The sequence below is a fragment of the Carassius auratus genome, chromosome 3 (genome assembly GCF_003368295.1).
Source record: "Carassius auratus strain Wakin chromosome 3, ASM336829v1, whole genome shotgun sequence".
Classification (NCBI taxonomy): Eukaryota; Metazoa; Chordata; class Actinopteri; order Cypriniformes; family Cyprinidae; genus Carassius; species Carassius auratus.
The window spans coordinates 17597231-17622014 of record NC_039245.1 but is presented as its reverse complement, the minus strand read 5'-3'; the positions used below and the strand labels follow the sequence as shown (position 1 = coordinate 17622014).

General features: G+C 36.0%; 2 protein-coding genes and 2 long non-coding RNA genes across 5 annotated transcripts; 2 read left to right on the top strand and 2 right to left on the bottom strand.

The window, feature by feature from the left end:
* The first annotated feature begins 225 nt into the window (after window positions 1–225).
* Window positions 226–3939, top strand: LOC113041765 (ecto-ADP-ribosyltransferase 5-like). Of its 2 annotated transcripts, XM_026200402.1 has the most exons (3): window positions 226–338; window positions 2629–2717; window positions 2793–3936. In XM_026200402.1, exons 2-3 carry the CDS (start codon window positions 2670–2672, stop codon window positions 3573–3575), a joined length of 831 nt encoding a protein of 276 aa, XP_026056187.1. In that variant the 5' UTR covers window positions 226–338; window positions 2629–2669; the 3' UTR covers window positions 3576–3936. The 2 variants fall into 2 exon arrangements, with proteins under 2 accessions (XP_026056187.1, XP_026056191.1); XM_026200406.1 differs by lacking the exon at window positions 226–338 and having other exon boundaries at window positions 2670–2717; window positions 2793–3939.
* A 9540-nt stretch (window positions 3940–13479) lies between these two features.
* LOC113048979 (uncharacterized) lies at window positions 13480–16953 on the bottom strand. The gene is made up of 2 exons (XR_003276559.1): window positions 16827–16953; window positions 13480–13715 (listed from the first exon to the last, which is right to left on the bottom strand). It is a non-coding gene; the product is annotated as an uncharacterized LOC113048979 (long non-coding RNA).
* A 2039-nt stretch (window positions 16954–18992) lies between these two features.
* On the bottom strand, window positions 18993–23400 carry LOC113048984 (uncharacterized). Its single transcript, XR_003276560.1, has 3 exons — window positions 23336–23400; window positions 23195–23253; window positions 18993–19594 (listed from the first exon to the last, which is right to left on the bottom strand). It is a non-coding gene; the product is annotated as an uncharacterized LOC113048984 (long non-coding RNA).
* LOC113048974 (NAD(P)(+)--arginine ADP-ribosyltransferase 1-like) lies at window positions 19514–21620 on the top strand. Its single transcript, XM_026210966.1, has 3 exons — window positions 19514–19652; window positions 19745–19849; window positions 19925–21620. Exons 2-3 carry the CDS (start codon window positions 19799–19801, stop codon window positions 20669–20671), a joined length of 798 nt encoding a protein of 265 aa, XP_026066751.1. The 5' UTR covers window positions 19514–19652; window positions 19745–19798; the 3' UTR covers window positions 20672–21620.
* Window positions 23401–24784: the final 1384 nt, after the last annotated feature.

Here is a 24784-nt window from a genome sequence, read left to right as displayed (position 1 = left end):
GTAACATTCACTACACACATCTGATTCAACTCATCAGCTCATTAGCCCATGTGATAATGAGCTGATCAGTTGAATCAGATGTGTTTAATTAGGGAGACAAAGAAAACGTGCAGTGTGTTGGGGTACTCCGGGACAGGTTTGGGAACCACTAGCGGGTAGGGTGGTTGAGGCGGGAAGTGTACCTTTAAGGCCTGCTCATTGGCACTAATCATTTTGGATCAGGTGGCGTAAGTGACACGTCCCTTTAAATGTGTCGTGAGACATGAACAGAAAAACATTAATGCGGTGTGAGTTGAAGAGTGAGCCTTTTGGTGTATCATCTGTGTAAACAGGAGAATGTGAGTTTTCTTGGAAGGTTATGTCGATTTAATATTGAACTTATTGAGAACCGCTTAACGCGGCTTGTTTGTTTGTTTGCTTGTAGTTTGGCTTGGTGTATGCGTGTATGGTAACCAGTAAAAGGTACCAGCAGTCACGCCGTTTAACTTTACTGTTACGGGGTGTATAGCTTTTGCTCATTTAGGCTGGTGTCAAAAAAAAAAAAAAAAAAAAAAAAAAAAAAAATATATATATATATATATATATATATATATATATATATATATATATATATATATATATATATATATATATATTAATATAATATAATATTTTTTTTTTCTCTAATCCTTTCTTAGACTTAATGTTTTAAAATGTTACAATGTGATCACAAAATTTGTTTGTGATTTATAGGAGGATTGCCTTCGTCGGTCACTAGCCACTGTTTTTCCTGAGATTAATCATCTTGTTTTACTTTGTATTTCTTCATGTGCGTGTATTGAGGATCTGCTACCACTGTTCTTTGATGACCTAGGTGGGCCTAGGAGGGGGTCCGGCTAGTGGTAGCTTGTTAATTTAGGTGTTGTCTGGGTTTTTTTGTTGTTGTTGTTGTTGTTGTCTGTTTGGCAATCGTCATTTCAACCTTTGGCCTATGGGCATTGTGCAATATTTCCTTTAGGGACAGTGTCTATTTTGTGAAGTGTGAAATGCTGTTAATGTACGCATGGCCAATTTGGTTTGAAGTGTTTCTTGCAGTGTTGGAATGTGTATGTGAACAGTACCTATATATCTGACTTTATTCACTGTAGTCTAGGCCTTGTTAGATTTTTTTTTATATATATATATCCTGGAACTCATTTTTTTTTTTTTTTTTTACTGTGATTTATTGTAGAATTGTTCGTTTACCTACGGGAAACATCTGTCTGCTCTGATTGCCAATCAGTGTATTGTTTAGTGTTTAATAAAATTGAGTACATCAGTCCCATTTTCATTGGAGATAACTGGTCTAAATAGTTTGAAGGGGAGTGCTGTTTGGGGTTTTCTAGTTTAGATACACAAATTGTGAGACATATATATATATATATATATATATATATATATATATATATATATATATATATATATATATATATATATATATATATATATATATATATATATATATATATATATATATATATATATATATATATATATATATATATTTTGCTCTGTTATAGGACTGGCACAGAAAAATAATCTGACCAAATGTGTTGTCACTCACTCAAACACTATAGCACCACCAAAAGTAAAAAGAGCACTTCAGTGTTTGAAATGTATGGAATAAATGGTCTAGAAAACACAAAAAGTACTTGTTCAGACTTGTCCTAGAGCTTTCATCAGAGCAACTCAAATTCAGGTGAAATGTTTTTTCAGACAAGTCAAACCCATCTTTTGTGATAGTCAACCATTCCCATGTAACACAATGAATAAATGGTGTATGGACCTCAAAAGAAGTGACGTCAGGGTTGTTTTTTCTTTTTTGTTTTTTTGTATTTACATTAAGCCCTAAAGTCCATAGTGATTTCAACCAACATAAAAAAATGTATGTACTGATGGAATTTTTATTTTATTTCTCTCCCCCCCTTTTTTTTTTTTTTAAACCGAAGCGATACGGATTCAAAAGAAAATGTTAAAATAAATGCTATTTCACAAGGGTTTACAATTGTGCTACAATCTATTTGCTAGGCAAGTTTTATTAACTTAATTTGCATTACAGTTTCAGTTTACATGTCCTTAAGTCGAAACTGGAAAACATCAAATTTGCTAAACGTTCTCCTGACTGATGTTAAGAATTTGCCGGAACAGTTTTTGTTGCAGAAGGAAATTTTGCCAACAAAGACGATTTTGTTGAAATACCTGTTCAAATGTTGTTCCAACTGAATCCTACACAGAGCCATCTGGATGAACAATGTACTGTGATGCAGCATTTATCTCACTCACAGACCCACACAGAACACATGGACACGGATGATCTGCAATATATAAAAGCCACTTTCCAAATCTCCTGGTTTGAAGAGTCGTCTAAATCTGAGTAACTGATTTTTCTGATCTTCTCCTTTCGCCGTTGCTTCTGAGCACCTGAAATATATATATATATATATATATATATATATATATAGACTTACAATCTGACTACAAGAGAAAACAGTATTTATTTATTTTTTATTTTTTGCTGTGTTTGTTTAAATTAAGTCTATGTAAACATCTCTTTCAATTTACGGTATATAGATATAGCATTTGTTAAACCCTGTTTTGTTTGACTTTCAGAATCTGTGCTTCACTAAATCTAGGGATTTGACTCAATCAAGATGCTGCTGATCATTGAAGCTCTTCTCATTTTAGCTGCTCTAGGACAGGTAAGATTGTGTTCTAGTATGAATATTACAGACATGAATACTGATGATTGATCATTATGATAACTGTTGCTGCAGGATCACAGAGCAGCTGTTGAAGGACAGATATTTCCACTGGATATGGCACCGAATTCTGTTGATGACCAGTATGATGGCTGTACTATGGAAATGGAGAATCTGGTGGAGAAATTTCTAGAGAAGGAAAGATCTGGATCGGCTGAATTTAATAAGACTTGGCAAGAAGGTGAAGAGAATGCAAAGAAAGCAGAGGATAACTTGCAGCAGATTCATTCAGTCGCTATTCATGTTTACACTAACAAAGACTCTAGAGTATATAGTAATTTCACTAGTGCCACTCGCACTGACAAACAGAAATACAGAGAGGGAACATTCACGTGGTATTCACTTCACTTTCTGTTAACAGAAGCGATACAGATTCTGAAGAAAACACAAAAGAGATGTTATGTAACTTATCGTGGTACAAATGTTAAATTTGATGTTAAGAGCAAAGAGGTTCGTTTGAGTTCATTTTCATCCTCCTCTCTTGATCGAACAGTAATACAGGGTTTTGGAAATAAATCTTGTTTTGAAATCTACACGTGTGAAGGTGCTAATCTGACAAAATACTCCAAGTATCCCAATGAGGAAGAGGTGCTGATTCCTCCATATGAGAAGTTTGTTGTCACTGCTGTCAAAAACAGGACAGATCAGCCTGATCTCTGGTGTGAAACTGTGTTTGTGTTGAACAGCACTGGAAAAAGTGATCTGAGTTGTATATTGTTTAACAGTGGCAACCATGCTGCCTTCTTTAATTTTCTACTAATTTTGCAAATATTATTTTGCAAAGTGTTAACCTGCTAACCGGTATATTTTACATTTCACTTTATTATTAAACTTTGAATTTCTTGTCATACTTAATCACATTTGATATTCCAGGAACAGTATAATACTATTTAGTACTGATGGGAGTAAAGAAGTTTTTTTTTTTTTTTTTTTTCTAAAATTAAAATGTATTTAATATTTTTGATTTGTACAAATAAACTTTTGTTTAAAAGAATTTTAATTTTTTTTTTTTTTTTTTTTTTTTAATTTAGCATTTCGACACTTGGTACTATAATGTGGTCTTGCTTCATGAATTCATTGTATCCTCTAGGCGAGCATCCAAAGTATAAAGCTTAAGGCATGTTATAACACGTTTGTGTGAATGTTTACATTTTAATCTGAATTTATAATAAAGCAAGATAAACAAAAATATTGTTTCAATATGTTATTTTTTTTCTTCACTTAAGTAGTAGCTTAAAAAAAGTGAACTCACATGAGAATAAATAAAGTAAAAAAAAAAAATAAATAAATGCAGGTCAACAAACATAAAAAATGCTGCTGCTGTACAAATAATATATGCAATAACCATCATTTTATAACACGACTGGTTCAAGGCACTGTCAATGCTTTGTTAAGCCTTTTTACCATGCCAGTAAAGCTACTGGAATTTCGTTGCTTATTACAATAACAGTTTTTTTAAAAGTAGGATACGCATCTCAACCACAGAACGTCTCTTGTCATGGCTTTATGTCTTTAGTTTAACACTTTGCAGCAAAACAAAAAGATGTTAATATTCAGTAAAATCCCTTTAAAATAATATTGTAACAGAGGCGGACTGGAGGCAGTGGTTCAGAGGTATACAGGATTTTATTGAGACCGGCAGAATATGACAGTGGGCGAGAGGTAGATGGATGGAGGATGAGAATCCTTGCCGTTTGGGGTGACCAGAGGAGACAGTGGATGGTGAGCAGAGTGGAGGGTGGTGAGCACACACCTTGGCGATGGTGAGTAGAGGAGATATTGATAGAGGTAACACAAGAGAGTAACTGGGGCGACGGGATGGAGAAGGCAGATCGCTGAGAGAGAAGGTAAACACAAATGGTTAGTATAAGTAGGAGTCAACTCAAGTAACTAGCAGGGAAATGTTCCACTGGGTAGTCACAAAACTCCACATTTGAACATTCAATAGCAAATACTGAAACTAATAACAAAACATACTTACAGTAGCTGTTTCAGAAGCACCATATTTTCATAGCAATGTCAGAATTACCTCCTCTCCTAGGTTCACGAAACATTCGTCCATAAAATACCTTGCTGTTCTGTTGTAAGTAATCTTAAAGCTTCCACAATGCATCTACTTTCATAGGCCAAATAAAGTGCACACAGCATCACCCTGACATGGCTGCATCAACACTTACTGTGTTACGGAAACCATGGCTTCTTTCTTTGCGTAAATATTTGGGCAGCATTACGCAAATATTTCCAGTGACATAAACATGTGGGGTTGTGTTCAATCGAGGTGTTTTAGGTTGGCGTGGCAGAGTCTCTAGGTGTATCAGTGGAGACGGGTGTCTGATTGTTTCGAATATGGAGTGAGATTTATGCCAAAACCTCACACACACACAAAATGTGTTTTACTCACACCCAACGATTCACAAACAAACTCTGTGTGGTTTGCAAATACAAAACATCACTCGCAAACTAATGCATTTTGTTCTGCAAATAAAAAACGTAGCTATCAAACAAATACAGTACGTTTTACATATACAAAGAAACGTATGTCTTCAATGACAAAAATATCTTACAAGTACAAACTTAAATCTTTCAAGTACAAAACAAAATCCTTCAAATACAAAACAAAATCCTTCAAGTACAAAACAAAATCCTTCAAGTACAAAACAAAATTCTACAAGTACGAAAAACTGTCACGTGACTTTTGGCACAAATTTTCCGCCTTGCTGATCCACACGCAAATGCCTTCAGATCCACACACGTTAGTAAACTGTCATGTAATTCGCACTCCACAACAGCGGGTGGCGCTGTTAGCGACTTGCTTGGCGCCGCCACCGACATGGAAACAGGAGAGAACAAGAAACGCTAGCGTGAGGGACGTTTTGAACACGATGAGCGGCCAACAGGTGAGTTTCCAGTCATTGCTGGTGTAAAATCAGCCTGAAGGGGTTGTTATTCGCTATAACAACCGCCTCGCTATACATGATCCCACTTATTACATTGCTACCTACAAAATAAATAAATAATTTGACAAAATGTATTGATTTTAAAAACGATTGTATTGCTTCCGCTAAAGAAAATAGTCCGTTCCGCGTCCATATCAACGGTCTGTTTATCATGGCAAGGGTGTTTAGACCTCCAAATCAACCCTGGTCTTCTCCTGCTAGTTTCTAATAGAATATAGAGGCTTTATTCCATGTCAAATCAGTCAGAATCCAGGAAAGTGGTTGCAGCAACATCTCAGATGAAGAGTTTTTCTATATTATATTTGGGTCCCAAAACCAAGGCCTGTAAAAATATTCACATTTTTTGTCAGTCCTTGAGATTGTCATTTTTATAGCATCAAAAACACTATCAGAGAACTATGTTTGGGCATTAATATCTTAAAGTGTTATTCATAGCTTCACCGAACTTTGCAGGATGGAAGACAAACATGTTCTTAGTATAACTGAACCAAAGTTTGTACTGCATGTCTATTGAGATTCTAGAAGGCCCTAGACTTGGGTAAATGGCTAAACCCCTGATACTGAGGGTATTATAAACTCATTTTCTGCATCCATATGATATCAATCATTACATTTTCTTAATCATAATCATAATCATGTGTCATTATTTGAGGTCTCTATCACTAATGCTATGTAATAATTGATAGCCTGATTGCACTGTAAGTCGCTTTGGATAAAAGTGTCTGCTAAATGCATGAATTTAATTTAAATTAAATTAAATTTTAATTTAATTTAAATTTAATGGTCATGAAGATATTAAGAATGAACCAAAGTGTAGTTTTTGGTCATTTTACTGGTCATGTTCAGTTACACCAGTGTTTTTGACCTCATCCATTTTTCCTCTTTTTCCCTCTCTAGGAACTGCTTGCACAAACAATGTTAGAGAGAGAATCCACACACGGCTCCAGCATATTGTCTGTCAGCAACCCCTTGACCTGGATTACCTTGAATTTGTGTGTTTTCAGGAGGCTGTTCTATTTAGTGCTGCCTCTAACCAGGTTCTCATCCCAAAAGGCATTTTAGATGCACTCACAGAGCTGCACAAGTTGGTTAAAGGCGCGGACACACTAGACTTTAAACGTGCGAAAATATTTCAGACACCGCTGCGAATATCGGCGGGAGCAATAAAACGGTCTTTCCTCAATTATCACAACATGGATTAATATGTGCTTGTACTGTGTCTTTTGCGACGGAGTCGAAAGCGTCTTATTATATTGTACTCCCCATCTCTCTCTCTCTTTATAAATATATACACCCTAAGCAATAAAAAATTATAAAACATCCACATTCAAATGTATCATCTGTTCCTGTTGACACTACAAACCATGCAGATACTTAATTTTTTTATAATCTTTTAAATCTGTATTATATAAAATAGGACGCTGCGCTACAACTAAAGTTATATAGCGCTTCATTTTTGAATTTCTGTACAGAGAGGTCACGCAGTGACGTAACGATCTTCTACTGGTCCCACATCTTCATGTGATGCGAATTCGCAGGTCAGAGTTCACCAAACTTTAACTTTGGAACGAAGCAAAATGCCGAATTTTTTGCATGAGCTTGCGTTTCCGGTCTGATGCATTCGCATGCGTATGAATGGAAGTCAATGGAGAGAAAAGTGCAGTGTGACCGCCCTATAAGAAAGAGAAAACCAGGTCCCCATAGTTTTTTTTTTTTTTTTTTTGGTTGTTCCAACCCCCCAGATGTTTTAAGATTGTATTCACACTACAATAAAAAAAAAAATACAATCTACATGTGTTTGGTTTGAACATTCATTACAACATTAAGAGTCTTAAAGTCCGCTGCTAGCACTGCTTGAGGAAAGCTATTCTTCCTGCTGCCGTTGGCAGTCCTAACATGGGGCATGTCTGCTGGTCTGATTTGATTAAACAGAGAAAAATCAAACATTAGACCACCTCACTGATTCAGAAATATTTATTTGTGTAACTGTAACATCTTACAAACCAGTTATTAGCAGGGGCACTGTTCTGTAAATAAGTGTTCTTTTTGTATTTGTGCTGCATTATCATTGAATCAGGTCCTTTGCGGAGTACATTTTACGGTAAGCCTAGTAAGTGCTGGAAATACTCCACAGTAAGTAGGTAGATGTCTGAGCCATGTGATTGGGAGTGTCCCAGGGGATTTATGGCTGCCCTTAGTGCTACCATTTGTTCATCACTCAGTACATCGCCCATCTCAGGAACAGTCACATCAGGCAGGCCACTGTCCTCCCAGTCCAAATGTGGTAGGTACCTGAAAAGACATGTAAAGTGTTTATGTGGTTCTCAAACATTTTTACATCAAGGACCCGGACCACATTTGATAACATTTTGTAACAAACTCCAGAAATACACAATATCAATTCTGAGACTGAATAACATTACTTTCTTTGTCAATGTATGTTCAAATTAATGTCAATGGGATGCATTTTTTAGTAAAATTTATAAAGAAGTTTGTGGAAAAATAGTCTATTTCTAGAAAAAGTCAGAATTAAAAAGTTGTGTGTATTTATATATACCCCTCCTTGAACCTCCCTCAAGGACCAGTGCCAAACCCATTGCCAAGTTTATTCTTACTGATTGAATATACTTTAATTCAAATAAAATCTTTGCACCTACTTCATACGTATAGTTCTTTTTAGCAAGGGTTAAGGGTTATTAACAAGCAGGTTACGCACCCATGTATGCTGACAGCCTGCTGGTATGATATGGATGCAGAAAATGAGTTTATAATACCCTCAGTATCAGGGGTTTAGCCATTTACCCAAGTCTAGGGCCTTGTAGAATCTCAATAGACATGCAGTACAAACTTTGGTTCAGTTATACTAAGAACATGTTTGTCTTCCATCCTGCAAAGTTCGGTGAGGCTATGGATAACACTTTAAGATATTAATGCCCAAACAATAAAAATGACAATCTCAAGGACTGACAAAAAATGTGAATATTTTTACAGGCCTTGGTTTTGGGACCCAAATATAATATAGAAAAACTCTTCATCTGAGATGTTGCTGCAACCACTTTCCTGGATTCTGACTGATTTGACATGGAATAAAGCCTCTATATTCTATTAGAAACTAGCAGGAGAAGACCAGGGTTGATTTGGAGGTCTAAACACCCTTGCCATGATAAACAGACCGTTGATATGGACGCGGAACGGACTATTTTCTTTAGCGGAAGCAATACAATCGTTTTTAAAATCAATACATTTTGTCAAATTATTTATTTATTTTGTAGGTAGCAATGTAATAAGTGGGATCATGTATAGCGAGGCGGTTGTTATAGCGAATAACAACCCCTTCAGGCTGATTTTTCACCAGCAATGACTGGAAACTCACCTGTTGGCCGCTCATCGTGTTCAAAACGTCCCTCACGCTAGCGTTTCTTGTTCTCTCCTGTTTCCATGTCGGTGGCGGCGCCAAGCAAGTCGCTAACAGCGCCACCCGCTGTTGTGGAGTGCGAATTACATGACAGTTTACTAACGTGTGTGGATCTGAAGGCATTTGCGTGTGGATCAGCAAGGCGGAAAATTTGTGCCAAAAGTCACGTGACAGTTTTTCGTACTTGTAGAATTTTGTTTTGTACTTGAAGGATTTTGTTTTGTACTTGAAGGATTTTGTTTTGTACTTGAAGGATTTTGTTTTGTATTTGAAGGATTTTGTTTTGTACTTGAAAGATTTAAGTTTGTACTTGTAAGATATTTTTGTCATTGAAGACATACGTTTCTTTGTATATGTAAAACGTACTGTATTTGTTTGATAGCTACGTTTTTTATTTGCAGAACAAAATGCATTAGTTTGCGGGTGATGTTTTGTATTTGCAAACCACACCGAGTTTGTTTGTGAATCGTTGGGTGTGAGTAAAACACATTTTGTGTGTGTGTGAGGTTTTGGCATAAATCTCACTCGATATTCGAAGCCTCAACACAATTTGGCATATTCGTTTCAACTCTCGTTGCACTCCAAATGGGACTTGCCCTCCGTAGGGCACTTCAGAATAATAAAACAATCCTGGTCGCCACATTGAAGGGTTGTTCCAAACCTAAATGCTCAAAACTGGCCAATTCAAAAGACCCTTCGGAATTCATGATTTCGAATGGTAAAACTGATGGACAGTTCAGATCCCCATTATCCTTTGCATAGGGAAGTTTAGTGCTACAGAGTTCAACTTCATCTATAACTGAATTTATTGTATTTTTCTATACTAACTGTAATATTTATATGAGTTAGATTATATTAATGTTAATACATTATTTTGGTCAAAACGACATTGTACTTCAACAATAATACTTTAAAGCTACCTTTATCAGTCCATTCAAATGTTTTAAATACAGTACATAAACACATTACAAATACATATTACATAACTTATACATATATACATTATATTTTATGTAAAAGACGATTGGAGGTTTACTAGCATTTAAAATGTGCAATGAAGGTGCCTCCTTGATAGTCTCATTAAGATGACGCAGAAGTATGTTCCAAATTGTTTTTTTTTTTTTGTTTTTTTTTACCCCTACACCCTTCATCCCTTCAAAGCTCTTACTCTGGAGGGTAAACCATTTGAAGGGATTAGGGCATTGGGATAAGCCCTTCTGAATGGAACACAGGGACTTTCAGTGATTCATGAAGCCTCACTCTGCCCACCACTAGATTTACATTGACAGCAGGTGGGTTCAACAGTCCAAAAGAAGTCAAATGGAGCGCATTGATCCGTAATAAAAAGTGCTTCACATGGTTTTGGAGGGTGAATAAGTGAAGTGAATCAATGTGTTTTTGTACAAAAAAAAAAATCCATATTTAAACCTTTATAAACCATAATCTCTAGCTTCCGCTAACTGACACAAGTAGAGAGGAGAGAATAAAACAAAACACCAGTCACAAATTAGAATGGGCACGCCAGCAGAGGGAGCCCTCGCCCGAGTACTGACTGTGTGCCACTACCTCTGCTTCACCTGTCATTTCCTGTTTGGTGGACATTTAAGCATGGCCGTAGCCATGGTTACTTCATGAAGTATTGCCAGCCTGTCTGCCTTACCTAGCATTATTCCCATTGCCATTATTTGCCTTCTTGTGTATGATCTTTGCCTGGTTACCCTGTTTTCTGCCTTTTGGATTGCCCACTGTTTTGTTGCCTGGATTGGACTGCCTATCTGTGTACGTACCTCTTGCCTGCCTCACGTTTCTGATTCACTGTCTGCTGTTTTGGATTTGTTTGCTGTGGATTTAATTAAAACACTGCTCATGGATTCTAACGCCGCCTCAGCGTACTTACACACAAACTCATGCCCTATGCATAAGTCATACATCTTCAGCCCGGAACGGCTTCCGCATATGACAGTTAGCGAATGCATGGATTTCGCTACGGGAGGCATATATATTCAACCCCGGAGCCATTTGAGGCACTTTTTGTTACAGATGGATTATTGTTATATAGGGGGTTTAATTTTCTTTTTGAGGTTTGTAAATTCTGCAACTTCGCACCACAATTTAGGATGGCTAAAAACTGCATGCATGAATGAATGTATGAATGAATGTATGTTACCAGCTAAATGTCAAATAAACATTGAAATTCAAAATTCATACTTGTAAAATACATAAGTAATAACAATTTACCATTATATTATATTGTATAAAATACCTTTCTGCAACTTCAGACTTCATATAACCTTTTTTTTATTTTTTTACTTTTAGTCTGATGAAGAGTCAAAATCGTTTTCGCAAACAATCCACTGTGAGTGTACACCGTCACATTTCACTGAGATTATCACACTAGTTTCCACATAATACATAATATGTTACATTACCAAAACCACTTGGAGGCGTTATTTCTTTTCTCCTTTGCATGTAAAAATGATGGGTTAAATAGGGCACTATTTGAGGGGACAGACATTTTTTGTGATGTCCGGAACCTCGGTGAAAGGTACCCATACATATAAATGCACTGTGAAAGTTGTGCGCCGAATGAATTGCGAAGTCTCACCAGAAGATGGCATCTGTCAAACCTGTTTTCTGGTAGGCTACTGACGTGACAGGAATTTCCTTCACTATGTCAAACCGCATAGTGATGGAAAGTTCAGATCATTTACTGACTCAGATCTTTGAATCTCATTCAGCAAAATGAAGGAATCCTTTTTCAAGTCATTTCGTTCATTTCAGCAGGATATAATTAAAATGTTACATGTTGATATCCAAATTCCCCAACACATTAATTTGCAACTTAAACATTGCAGAAATTATTATTTTTTTGCTTAGCTAGCTGTGGAGTCTGTATTAGTTCACCTCACCTCCCGAGTATTCGCGTCATTTAAAAAAATAATAATAATAATAATTGTCACGGCACATCCTCGTAAGGTAAAGTTATGCAGTCTTTACAGGAAATAGAAATTATTATTCATCTCCTGAGTCTTCAGGATCATGTTGCTCATTCTTCTAAAAATTGGCTCTGCTCTCGCTCAGATATTACATGTAGGCTACGCTCAAACATTGTCCTCACATCACTGACCTGGGGAGCTTTTTCTTTCTAATTAAGGTGAAGAGGAGGCTTTTCTCCCTAAATGGAAGCAACCTGATTATAGTCAGCCTTCTTTAGTTATTTATTTTATTAATACGTATTTTAGTTACGTGCTTAAATTGTAAATATGCATTTATTACATGATTCCTGAAATTTAGCAATGTGTGGGTGGCTGAAAACAAAGTTCAAAATTTTAAATGGATTATTGCCTAGAAAACTCGTATAAGAGCATTCATAATAACAACTAAAATGCTGTCACTCTTTGTTCATCGTGATTTCACAAAGTTCTGTTAACATAAATCTTACACTGCAATAAATTATTAACATTATGTGTACACTATGACAACCCATTTTTCCGCTCACATGTTTTTAAACCTGTTTCATTGAGGTTCCAAATAATGGCTCAGTGGCTAACATATACAGGTGCATCTCAATAAATTAGAATGTCATGGAAAAGTTCATTTATTTCAGTAATTCAACTCAAATTGTGAAACTTGTTTATTAAAAAAAAATCAATGCACAGACTGAAGTAGTTTTAAGTCTTTGGTTCTTTTAATTGTTATGATTTTTTGTTTTGTGTGTGTGTGTGTGTGTGTGTGTTTGTATGTATGTACATTGTGGTTTTGTTGTGGGAGCTTATAACACTATCATGCTTTATAAAATGAGCAGCAGCTTCTACAATTCGTGCATCTTAGACAGACAGAAACTTAGTTTATCTAAGTTTGTCCTGCTTAAGACCACACAGACCACAACTTGTGCTGCTTTATCAGATGAGCTTGATGCATCAAGATTACTTCAGCTCTATTTGATATCACAGGGCCTGAAATACATTTCTGAATGTGAAAATTTGCTTTGAGGTACCGCAAATCTGAAAATAAGAATCTGAACTCAAAAGTCAATTTTGGCTAATTTGAATCATCTTATCCTGATCGTAACAGAGTAAAATATTTTTGAACGAAAAATTGTTTTGTAATCTACAACACTATTTTAGAACAGTTCAAACACAATATTCAGATGTGTGAAACGCATTTTACAGAGGATGAGGAATGTTTCCTGTGAGAGTAGCCTACAATGCGTCTGTGGCACAAAGGCTGTTTCTATAATGTGAAATGATAAGTGAAATTTTATTTCCACACTGTTTTGTTGATGTCTTTTCACAGTTGAAAAATATAATTGAGCATTTAATGAGGCATGAGATGTTCAGACAGGTTTATTTGCATTCAAACTAGTAGTAGAGAGGAAGTGAAATGATCACGTTCACTCGAGCTCCACTCACGACTCAGACACCGGAGCTGATCGCAGCACTGGGGTCAGTGCTTGTGTTGGGTTTATACACCAAGCATCCCAGTAGCGGCTCTCCAAGGCTTTTATGCAGCGATCTGTCCTGTCACATTAACGGATGTCAAAACGGCATTAATTATTTGCATTTCCTGAAAATAAATAAATACTTCATTAGTTCAAACTGAAACCGTTTGGTACGAATACATGCCTATCGTTATACCCCTATGCATCACTGAACATTTTTTTTGTTATTTTTACTGCTGGCAATACATACTAACTGCTAAATGACTTTCTGAGTGCAATACTTCTTGCAACAATAACATTTAATCAACACCAAAAGTTTTTTTCTTTTTGTTGAATTAAGTGTTTTAATACTAATTGAAGTTTCATCTTAGTCATGTTGGAGATTGAGAAGAGATTCTGTGATGTTGGAGTTTTTGTGGTTTTCATTGTTGAAAAGGGTGTAGCTTGTGGTTTAGCTGTTGGTGGATTCATAAACACTTTAAATGAGCAATAACTGCTAAGACTGATGATGCAATGATGAGTCTCTTCTTAAGTGTTTATCTCATTACACTCAGTCAGAAATAATGTTGCTAGCAAGCAGAAATTAAATAAATGTACTTAGTCTTCTTAGGCAGTCGTAGCCTAATGTGGCCTAATAGTTAGAGTCGGACTTGTTAACCGAAGGTCATGGGTTCCAATCTCAGGTTGAGCAGGTGTGTGTGTGTGTGTGTGTGTTTGTGTGTGTGCTTGTTTTTGTGGCATATCAGGACACAACTTTGTATGACACAGGTATTACAAGGAGAGGGCGACTTATGAGGACATAACCCATGTCTCCATTTTTCAAAACACTTATAAATCATACAGAATTCGGTTTTTTGCGAAAGTAAAAATGCACAAAAGTCTCCTGTGAGGGTTAGGGTTAGGGTTGATGTAGGGCCATTGAATATACAGTTTCTACAGTATAAATACCATTACGCCTATGGTACAGTATTGTTCAAAATAATAGCAGTACAATGTGACTAACCAGAATAATCAAGGTTTTTAGTATATTTTTTTATTGCTACGTGGCAAACAAGTTACCAGTAGGTTCAGTAGATTGTCAGAAAACAAACAAGACCCAGCATTCATGATATGCACGCTCTTAACGCTGTGCAATTGGGCAATTAGTTGAAAGGGGTGTGTTCAAAAAAATAGCAGTGTCTACCTTTGACTGTACAAACTCAAAACTATTTTGTACAAACATTTTTTTTTTCTGGGATTTAGCAATCCTGTGAATCACTAAACTAATATTTAGTTGTATGACCACAGTTTTTTAAAACTGCTTGACATCTGTGTGGCAAGGAGTCAACCAACTTGTGGCACCTCTCAGCTGTTATTCCACTCCATGATTCTTTAACAACATTCCACAATTCATTCACATTTCTTGGTTTTGCTTCAGAAACAGCATTTTTGATATCACCCCACAAGTTCTCAATTGGATTAAGGTCTGGAGATTGGGCTGGCCACTCCATAACATTAATTTTGTTGGTTTGGAACCAAGACTTTGCCCGTTTACTAGTGTGTTTTGGGTCATTGTCTTGTTGAAACAACCATTTCAAGGGCATGTCCTCTTCAGCATAGGGCAACATGACCTCTTCAAGTATTTTATCATATGCAAACTGATCCATGATCCCTGGTATGCGATAAATAGGCCCAACACCATAGTAGGAGAAACATGCCCATATCATGATGCTTGCACCTCCATGTTTCACTGTCTTCACTGTGTACTGTGGCTTGAATTCAGAGTTTGGGGGTCGTCTCACAAACTGCCTGTGGCCCTTGGACCCAAAAAGAACAATTTTACTCTCATCAGTCCACAAAATGTTCCTCCATTTCTCTTTAGGCCAGTTGATGTGTTCTTTGGCAAATTGTAACCTTTTCTGCACATGCCTTTTTTTTAACAGAGGGACTTTGCGGGGGATTCTTGAAAATAGATTAGCTTCACACAGACGTCTTCTAACTGTCACAGTACTTACAGGTAACTCCAGACTGTCTTTGATCATCCTGGAGGTGATCATTGGCTGAGCCTTTGCCATTCTGGTTATTCTTCTATCCATTTTGATGGTTGTCTTCCGTTTTCTTCCACGTCTCTCTGGTTTTGCTCTCCATTTTAAGGCATTGGAGATCATTTTAGCTGAACAGCCTATCATTTTTTGCACCTCTTTATAGGTTTTCCCCTCTCTAATCAACTTTTTAATCAAAGTACGCTGTTCTTCTGAACAATGTCTTGAACGACCCATTTTCCTCAGCTTTCAAATGCATGTTCAACAAGTGTTGGCTTCATCCTTAAATAGGGGCCACCTGATTCACACCGGTTTCTTCACAAAATTGATGACCTCAGTGATTGAATGCCACACTGCTATTTTTTTGAACACACCCCTTTCAACTAATTCAACTAATTGCCCAATTGCACAGCGTTAAGAGCGTGCATATCATGAATGCTGGGTCTTGTTTGTTTTCTGAGAATCTACTGAACCTACTGGTAACTTGTTTGCCACGTAGCAATAAAAAAATATACGAAAAACCTTGATTATTCTGGTTAGTCACATTGTACTGCTATTATTTTGAACAATACTGTATGTCCCCACTTTTCACAAAAACAAGCATCCATGAGTATGTGTGTGTGTGTGCGTGTGTGCGCGTGCAATTGGATGGGTTAAATGCAGAGCACAAATTGCAAGTATGGGTCCCCACGTCACTTCACATCACTTCACTTAGTTCTTATATGAACTTTAAATATGTGTGAATTAAGGTCATTATTATAATATATATATATATGTTTATCTTGAGGAACTGAGAGTTAGTCAACCATGAAATCACAGGCCCTTACAAGTGTTGCGTTATCAGATGAGTTTAATGCAACAAGACTAATTCAGCTCTATACTGATCGCACAGTGAAATATATTTCTGAATGTGAAAATTAGCTTTGAAGTATCAGAAATCTGAAAATTGCATAAAGCAGAGGGTTTTAATGAAATGTAGTTAGTGAACCCCTGTATGGCAATGAAATCTAAATTTAAATTGGGCAGGTATATATCAGATGTTGATAAAAATCTGACATTCATCTTAGACAGATATGAACTCAAGAGTTTGTCCAGTATGAAACCACACATACAGACCAGCTTTTCACAAGTGATAATCAGAAGAAACCATTTAGATGGCCTAGATGCATCATAATCATTCTATTGACGTGGATGTTCATTGATATAAAAAGGCACCTTTCTCATCTCTTAGTTTGAAGTGTCATTGTCATCCTGTCGATGAACTTCTGATCTTCTCGTGCTGATGTTGCTTCTGAGCTGCTGAAAAAAACTGAAAAGACAACACAGAATCGGACAAAAAGAGACAACAGAGTTTTCAGGTAAGTTTAGATTTCGTATAAAGGTCGAGTGAACATCACAGATTTAAGTGATTTTTTTTTTATTCTCTCTCAAAAAACATCTGCTATCTGTCAGAAAAAAGTTATAAAAGTGGTAAACATTTTAATTAAACAATCTAAGTACGCATTTTTTTTCCATTATATATTTTAGTATTTGTGGGACATTTTTGTATTTCTTGTCTTCCAGCATCTGCTCTTCACTAGATCTATTAGAGAATCTGATGGGTTCGACTGAATCAAGATGCTGCTGATCACTGAAGCTCTTCTTCTCATTTTAGCTGCTCTAGGACAGGTAAGCTTGTGTTCTAGTGTGAATATTACAGACATGAATACTGATGATTGATCATTATGAATCCTGTTGCTGTAGGATCACAGAGCAGCTGCTGGTGCAGAAGTGAAACTGGATATGGCACTGAATTCAGTTGATGACCAATATGAAAGCTGTACAAAGAAAATGGCGAATCTGGTGAAGAACAAATATCTAGAAGAAGAAATGCAATCTAATTTTGCAAAAGCTTGGAAACATGCTGAAAATAGTTACAAGGAACATGGAGATGTGACAAACTTGAAAAAGAATCATTTGATCGCTCTTTATGTGTATACTAGTTCTATGTTTAACATATATGAGGATTTCAATAATGCTGTACGTAATGAAAAGAAAAACTACCAAAACAAGAAATTCTTTTGACAAAATATTCTAAGCTTCCTCATGAGAAAGAAGTGCTGATTCCTCCATATGAGATGTTTAAATTCACTGCTGTTAAGAAAAAAGCTGATCAGCCTGATCTCTGGTGTGAAACTGTGTTCACTTTGAAAAGCTCTGGAACACAAAGTAACCTGAACTGTGCTCTATTCAAGAAACCAAACAAGACCAAAAAAAAGTACTAAAACTCACAATAAAAGTAGGCCTACTGAACAAAGGGCTTACATTTATGAATTTATAGTGCACCAGTTCCAACATTTGTCTGTCTTGGTTTAGCTCAACAATTCTTTGTCCTAAAAAAAATTTTCAAGTGACCCAATTCAGTGCCCTCAGTGTGAATTTGTATGTGTTTGAAATGTATTACTTCATTTACACTTAACTCTTTTTTTGTTTTTTGTTTTTTGGTATCGCATCACTGACTATTTTTAGTGCTTGCTATTTAGCTGACTGCCAGCAACAGCACACTAACTGCTAAACATATTTGCTTCATTTGGAGTGTTATGTTTATTCAATGAACTCTGAAGTGATTTTTTTTAAATATGAATGTTACTTTTTTCCATCTTAGTCATGGTTGAGTTCGAGAAGAGTTTTTGTGGTTTTCATTTTGCAGAAGAATGAAGCTGGTTTTGTTTTGGGGGCGTCTCTATGAGCTCAGACCTGTGCAATGATGAGTCTCTTCAGAAGTGTTCATCTCATTTCACTCAAAAAATGTTGCTATCTAGCAGATAAATGAAAAATAGTCATATCAATAGTAAAAAAACGAGAAATCCAATGATTTAGGTTTGTTCAATAAGATATTTAAAAAAAAAAAAGTGTTTCTAGGCCTCTTATAACAAACTTTAATTTTATAGAAAAGCTTTCCTCTATTTAATGATTTAATTAACACTTTTGAGTAATGCATGTGAAATATATCTAAGATTTTATACTTGAGCCTATTACTCATCTTAGACGGGAACAGAAAGGTTGTTCTTCTTGAAACCACACAGACCCTGACCACACAGAAGTGTTGCATCAGCTTGATGCATCAGGATTACTTTAGCACTGTTTGAGCTCACAGCATTTGTAATACTTTTCTATTTGAGTAAATTTAGCTTGTGTTACCCCAAATCTGAAAAAAATGAATCTGAACTAGAAGGATCAGTTGTAATTCTTCTCTCTCCATCATAAAGCAGAAATGGACACTAATGGCTAATAGTTAAAGAACACATCACTGTCAGCTAAATCAGCTCCTTGACCATTCATTTTATATATATATATATATATATATATATATATATATATATATATATATATACACACACACACACACACACACACACACACATACATACATATGACAATATTAGTTGTGTAAAGGAATTTTAGTGTCTATAAAAACATACTGATATGTGTCTTAACTGTTTTGTTGGTGAACTTGTATGAAATATGACTTGGTTAATTCATAAATGTTCAATTTGTTATGTTTATTTCTTTTGAATGTACGGTTTAGGAGTTGGAGAAGAGATTGGATATCCTGCTAACATACACATACATATGTACCATTATTGCACATTTTGAGGAGATCAGTTTGAATGTAATTCAAACATTCATGTTAGACAGACACTCAAGAGTTTGTCCGGTGTGAAACCACACAAACACCAGATCTTCACAAGTGCTAATGGTCTTAACCATTTAGATGAGCTAGATGCATTACAATAACACTATTATTTCTCAGCAAACACACATACACACACACACACACACACGCACACACACACACACACACACACACACACACACACACACTATCAGGTATATATATAAAACGGACACTTTCCTCCTCTCCTGGTTTGAAGAGTCGTTGTCATCTGGCTGTGAGTGACTGACTTTTCTGATCTTCTCCTCTCACTCTTGCTCCTAAACTCCTGAAAAATAACAATAAGAAAAACATATTCTGACAACAAAAGAGAAAAGTATCCTCAGGTAAGTTTAGTGTTCACATAAAAGGTCAATGTACATATTGTTACTGGTTCAGTGTTTGAGAAAAGGCTGTTGTTGTGTTTCTTGTCTTCCAGCATCTGATCTTCACCAGATCTATTAGAGAATCTGAGGGATTCGCCTGAATCAAGATGCTGCTGATCATTGAAGCTCTTCTTCTCATTTTAGCTACTCTAGGACAGGTAAGCTTGTGTTCTAGTATGAATATTACAGACATGAATACTGATGATTGATCATTATGATTCCTGTTGCTGCAGGATCACAGAACAGCTGTTGAAGGACAGATATTTCCACTGGATATGGCACTGAATTCAGTTGATGACCAATATAAGGGCTGTAATTTGAAAATGGCATATTGTGTGATAACTAAATATCTGAAGGAGGAACTCAATAAGTCACCTGATTTTAGAAATGCTTGGAATCAGGCTAAAAAGAATGTTACCCGTAGTTTGAATATTTTCAGTAGATTTAGAAAAATGGCTATCTGGGTGTACACTGACCCAATTTCTAAAATATATATTAAACTCAACAATGACACTCGTAATGGCAAACAAACCTACACAGCCAAGACATACAAATGGTATTCACTTCACTTTCTGTTAACAGATGCGATACAGAGTCTGAAGAAAAAAAATCAATGCTATACAACTTATCGTGGTACAAATGTTAAATTTAATGTGCCTGATTTTACAGCAGTTCGTTTTGGCTCATTTACATCCACCACTGTTTATGCTGGCAGGGCACAAGGTTTTGGAAATGTAACTTGTTTTGTAATCCACACTTGTGAAGGTGCTGATATTGCAAATTATTCTAGGCTTCCATTTGAAGGAGAGGTGCTGATTCCTCCATACGAGACGTTTAGTGTCACTGTTGTCAAAAACATTAAACCCAATCTCAAGTGTCAGACTATGTTTGAGTTGAAAAGCACTGGAATAAGAAGTGACTTAAACTGTGCTCTATTCAAAAAACCAACCAAGACCAAGAAATGTATGTTTTGCCCTTAGCTGAACTAAGTGCTTTTAATGTAACCGGTTCCACAAAATTCAACAAACTATTTTTAAGTGTAAATTTTAGTGCTTTAGCACCCACACACACACACACACACACACACACACACACACACACACACACACACACATATATCTTTTTCTTTCATTTACAAAATTTTGTTGCATCACATTACTGAACAACATTGTTGTGGTTTGCTATAATCAATCTTTTATGGCAATGCGACATAATACATATTGGCAATATCAGATATTGTAAAAATGTTGTTTATTCTGTTTACTTAAGTGTAAAACATGAACAAACTTTCATTCCATACAATTTCATTATTTTATTATTAGTATTAGTAGTATTTGCAGCAGCATGCTAATGTTCACCACTGCTTGCTAAAAATGTTCAATAAACTGTATTTGGTTAAATGGGCTTGTTGTAGACTTTTTTATAAAAACTGTAATTGTGTTTTTCTCAGTGTACATTCAGTGAACAACTTATATTTTTTTAAATATAGGCATACATTATATATATATATATTTTTTCATATGGCCACTAATTACCAGATAGACTGACAATTTGTGCATGTTGTGGAACCACAAACAGACCAGACGTGTTGCATTATCTGATGAGCTAAACTGGTTTACATGAGCTGAATGCATCAATATCACACTTCAGCTCACAGCAAGCTAAATACAGAATGAATGTTAACTTTTTAGTACCACATTTGAACTTGATAATTATATTCTTAATGTTTTAAAGTTACCTATTCTTTGACTTTTGTCCAATTAAAAGGTTGTTAAGAGCTTTTGATATTGTTGAATTGCTGAAATCTGTTTGAGGTTAATGGTGAATTATTTATAAAGTTAATGAGAGACTGCATGAACATAAATGTTACAATTTTGAAAAGTGTAGGAATAATAATGTTGGCCAAGATATTTTTTATTTATTTGTATAGCATAGCCGACTTTTTTGTTAAGTTCCACTTCCATATTAAAACAATCTTTAAGTTTTATGTATTTTGTTTTTTGTACTAGAGCATACAAATACCATAATATGGGGAAATGAGCTCAAAGGGGAAATGTATATAAATGATGGGGAAGTCGTGGCCTAATGGTTAGAGAGTTGGACTCCCAATCGAAGGGTTGTGGGTTCTAGTCTCGGGCCGGATGGAATTGTGGGTGGGGGGAGTGCATGTACAGTTCTCTCTCCACCTTCAATACCATGACTTAGGTGCCCCTTGAGCAAGGCATCGAACCCCCAACTGCTCCCCGGGCGCCGCAGCATAAATGGCTGCCCACTGCTCCGGGTGTGTGTTCACAGTGTGTGTGTGTGTGTGTGTGTTCACTGCTCTGTGTGTGTGCATTTCGGATGGGTTAAATGCAGAGCACAAATTCTGAGTATGGGTCACCATACTTGGCTGAATGTCACTTCACTTTCACTTTCACTTGATTACAATTACAGTAGTAGCTGTAGCAAGATTAAATTGCCATCAACTTATCTGTTCATCCATCGAACATTCAGCGTAAGTTCATATAAACTCTCAGAAAGGATATTTTGGTAGCACTTTATTTTACAGTCCTGTTCCCCATGTACATACTATGTACTTATTATAGTAATTAAAATAACTATGTAATAACTAGGTACTAACCCTGAACCTACCCTAAACCTAACCCTACCCCATGTAGTTACCTTGTATTACCAGAACTTTCTTAGATAAATACAATGTAAGTACACTATAAGTACACGTACTGTAAAATAAAGTGCAACCGATATTTTCATGGCCATAGAAAACAACCACCACTGTCAATTAATGGTTACATAAATCACTTAAAGGGATAGTTCACCCAATAATAAAAATTATGTCATTAACTAAAGTTTGGGAGCAATGCCACGCCTCAAACAATCACCTGACTTCCAAAACCTCCATATATATACTGGGCCACCTCATGCTGCTCTGTTAGTCTGGTTCTCTTGAACCCACCCTTCCTCATCCCTTCAGTCAAACTTATCCCACATTATATTTATATCAGGGGTCCTCATTGTCTGGCCTAAATATATGCTAGAGACGGTACCCCAACCCTGAGTCTCCCTGAGCCATCAATTCAAGATACCCTGATCAACTTGACCATCCTCCCATTCCCTCGACCCCTTCATCCTCTTTCTACTCTTCCCCAATTCCATAGCTTGTCTGTGGTGTGGTCCTAGCTAGTGAACCTGCTTTTAATCTTTTTTTTTTTTTCAATTTGAGAGCTAACAATACACTTTTACCTAAATCAGTTTAAGAGTTACAGGTGTATACATTCGCAAATTCACTCAACATGTGAAAAAAAACGCAAGCATTGCACACCTCGTGCTCTCCTTGAATAGCAAAACTAGCATTATGATGCTATGCTTAGGTGCCCTAATCTTCACTCCCACATGAACGATTTAACCACATTTTCTTTGACATGAATACATTCTGAATGGTTTTGCTCAAATAAAACACAACATGACAACAAAATATTTCGTTACAAACAGAATACACTCACAATGTCTCAGAAAACGTCTTCAACTTCTCTTCCACAGTGTTTCAAATTCAACCTCCCAACTGACAAACAATAAATCAGCTATTCAAAAGACTATTCGCAATATAAATACTTATTGTAATCAGCAAAGTCTCAATTACTCACTCGCTATGCATTTATGTCCGTGCTTCCTGCACATTCACTCGCGCTACTGCTGTGCACTCTCTCCCCAGTCCCCATACGAACTACCCAACCTCTTAAAGGGGCAGTATCAGGTTTTAAAGAAACGTGACTAAAGAAGTAAAACAGTATTATATATCAAGGGTTACATAAAGTAAAAATTGCAGAAGCTCTGTAGCTTTCCATGTGCTGACTTCAAACAAGGATCGTGGTTTCCTTGCAAAATTGCTAGGTTAATATTGCCTGATAGAAACCATATATGCTGACATTACAACCAAAACCTTCATAGATTGCCTACATTTCAGCAAAACAAAAAAAAACAAAAATTTTAGTTTTTAGTTATGATTACAGGGGATCGGGAATGACAAACTCTAGAGTACAATTGCAAATCATATAATTTGGTGAAGCTGGTATTCAATTCAATTCAATTCAATTCAAGTTTATTTGTATAGTGCTTTTTACAGTACGAACCGTTACAAAGCAACTTTACAGAAAGTTATGTTTCTACAATATTTAGTAGTAGCTTATGGTGGTGACTGTCAGTTTGTGCACGTTTGACAGGATTTTTAGAAAAAATTAATACAAGATGTAGTCAGCTAGACGATGAACATTATTAATATTATTAATTAATAATTGTTATATGATGCAGTCACACTTGTAGCAATATTTATTAGTTCTGTTTGTTGATTCAGGGTTAGCATCATCTGAGGTCCTCTGAGGGTCAGCATCATCTCTTCTCAGGTGTTCTGGATCCAGACTGGAGCTTGTGTAAATCCTAGTTACCACAGGATGTATATCCATTGGCAAAACATAGAAACAAATAGAGAGGATTATTTATCTATAATCCTCGCTATCTGAATACTCTTGTCTACAACTCGTCTCTCTAGTCACTCTCAATGCTCTCAAGGTGGGCTTGGGTAAATTCTCTCCCCAAGGTGACGTAATGCAATGCATTGTGGGGGAAAGGAAAATCGTTGCAAATCGCTGTAAGCTAGTACCTACTTTTTTGTATTATATTCTGTTTTGTGATACCCAACAACATAAAATACAATGGATAACAGTTTAAATGTTTATTACCAACTAGCAAATTGCACAATTTTTTTGACAAATGAACCCTGCAACACAGCCTTTAAGCGTGGTATGGCAAGCCAGGGTAACATTTAATCTATAAACCGTACTAGTATCTTTTTTCATGTTACTAGTACTTATTCCTGAGGTACTAATGATTATTCTTTAGCTACTAGTATTCTTTTGTAAAGTTACCAGTGCTTATTCATTAGATACTAGTACTTAATCATTAGACACTAGTCACTATTGGAATAAGAACTAGAAAAAAAAATAGAAGTAGTACTTATTTTTTAGTTACTAGTAACTTTTTAGACCAGAGATATCCTGAACTTAATAGATACTAGTCCTTTTTAAATTTGCATTTCT

What these genes read in the sequence shown, in the direction of transcription:
- LOC113041765 (XM_026200406.1), top strand. Translation starts at nt 2,670, where the DNA reads ATGCTGCTGATCATTGAAGCTCTTCTCATTTTAGCTGCTCTAGGACAG. An exon ending in TTTTAGCTGCTCTAGGACAG is followed by an intron (nt 2,718 to 2,792) that starts GTAAGATTGTGT and finishes CTGTTGCTGCAG; the next exon opens with GATCACAGAGCAGCTGTTGA.
- LOC113048974 (XM_026210966.1), top strand. Translation starts at nt 19,799, where the DNA reads ATGCTGCTGATCATTGAAGCTCTTCTTCTCATTTTAGCTACTCTAGGA. An exon ending in TTTTAGCTACTCTAGGACAG is followed by an intron (nt 19,850 to 19,924) that starts GTAAGCTTGTGT and finishes CTGTTGCTGCAG; the next exon opens with GATCACAGAACAGCTGTTGA.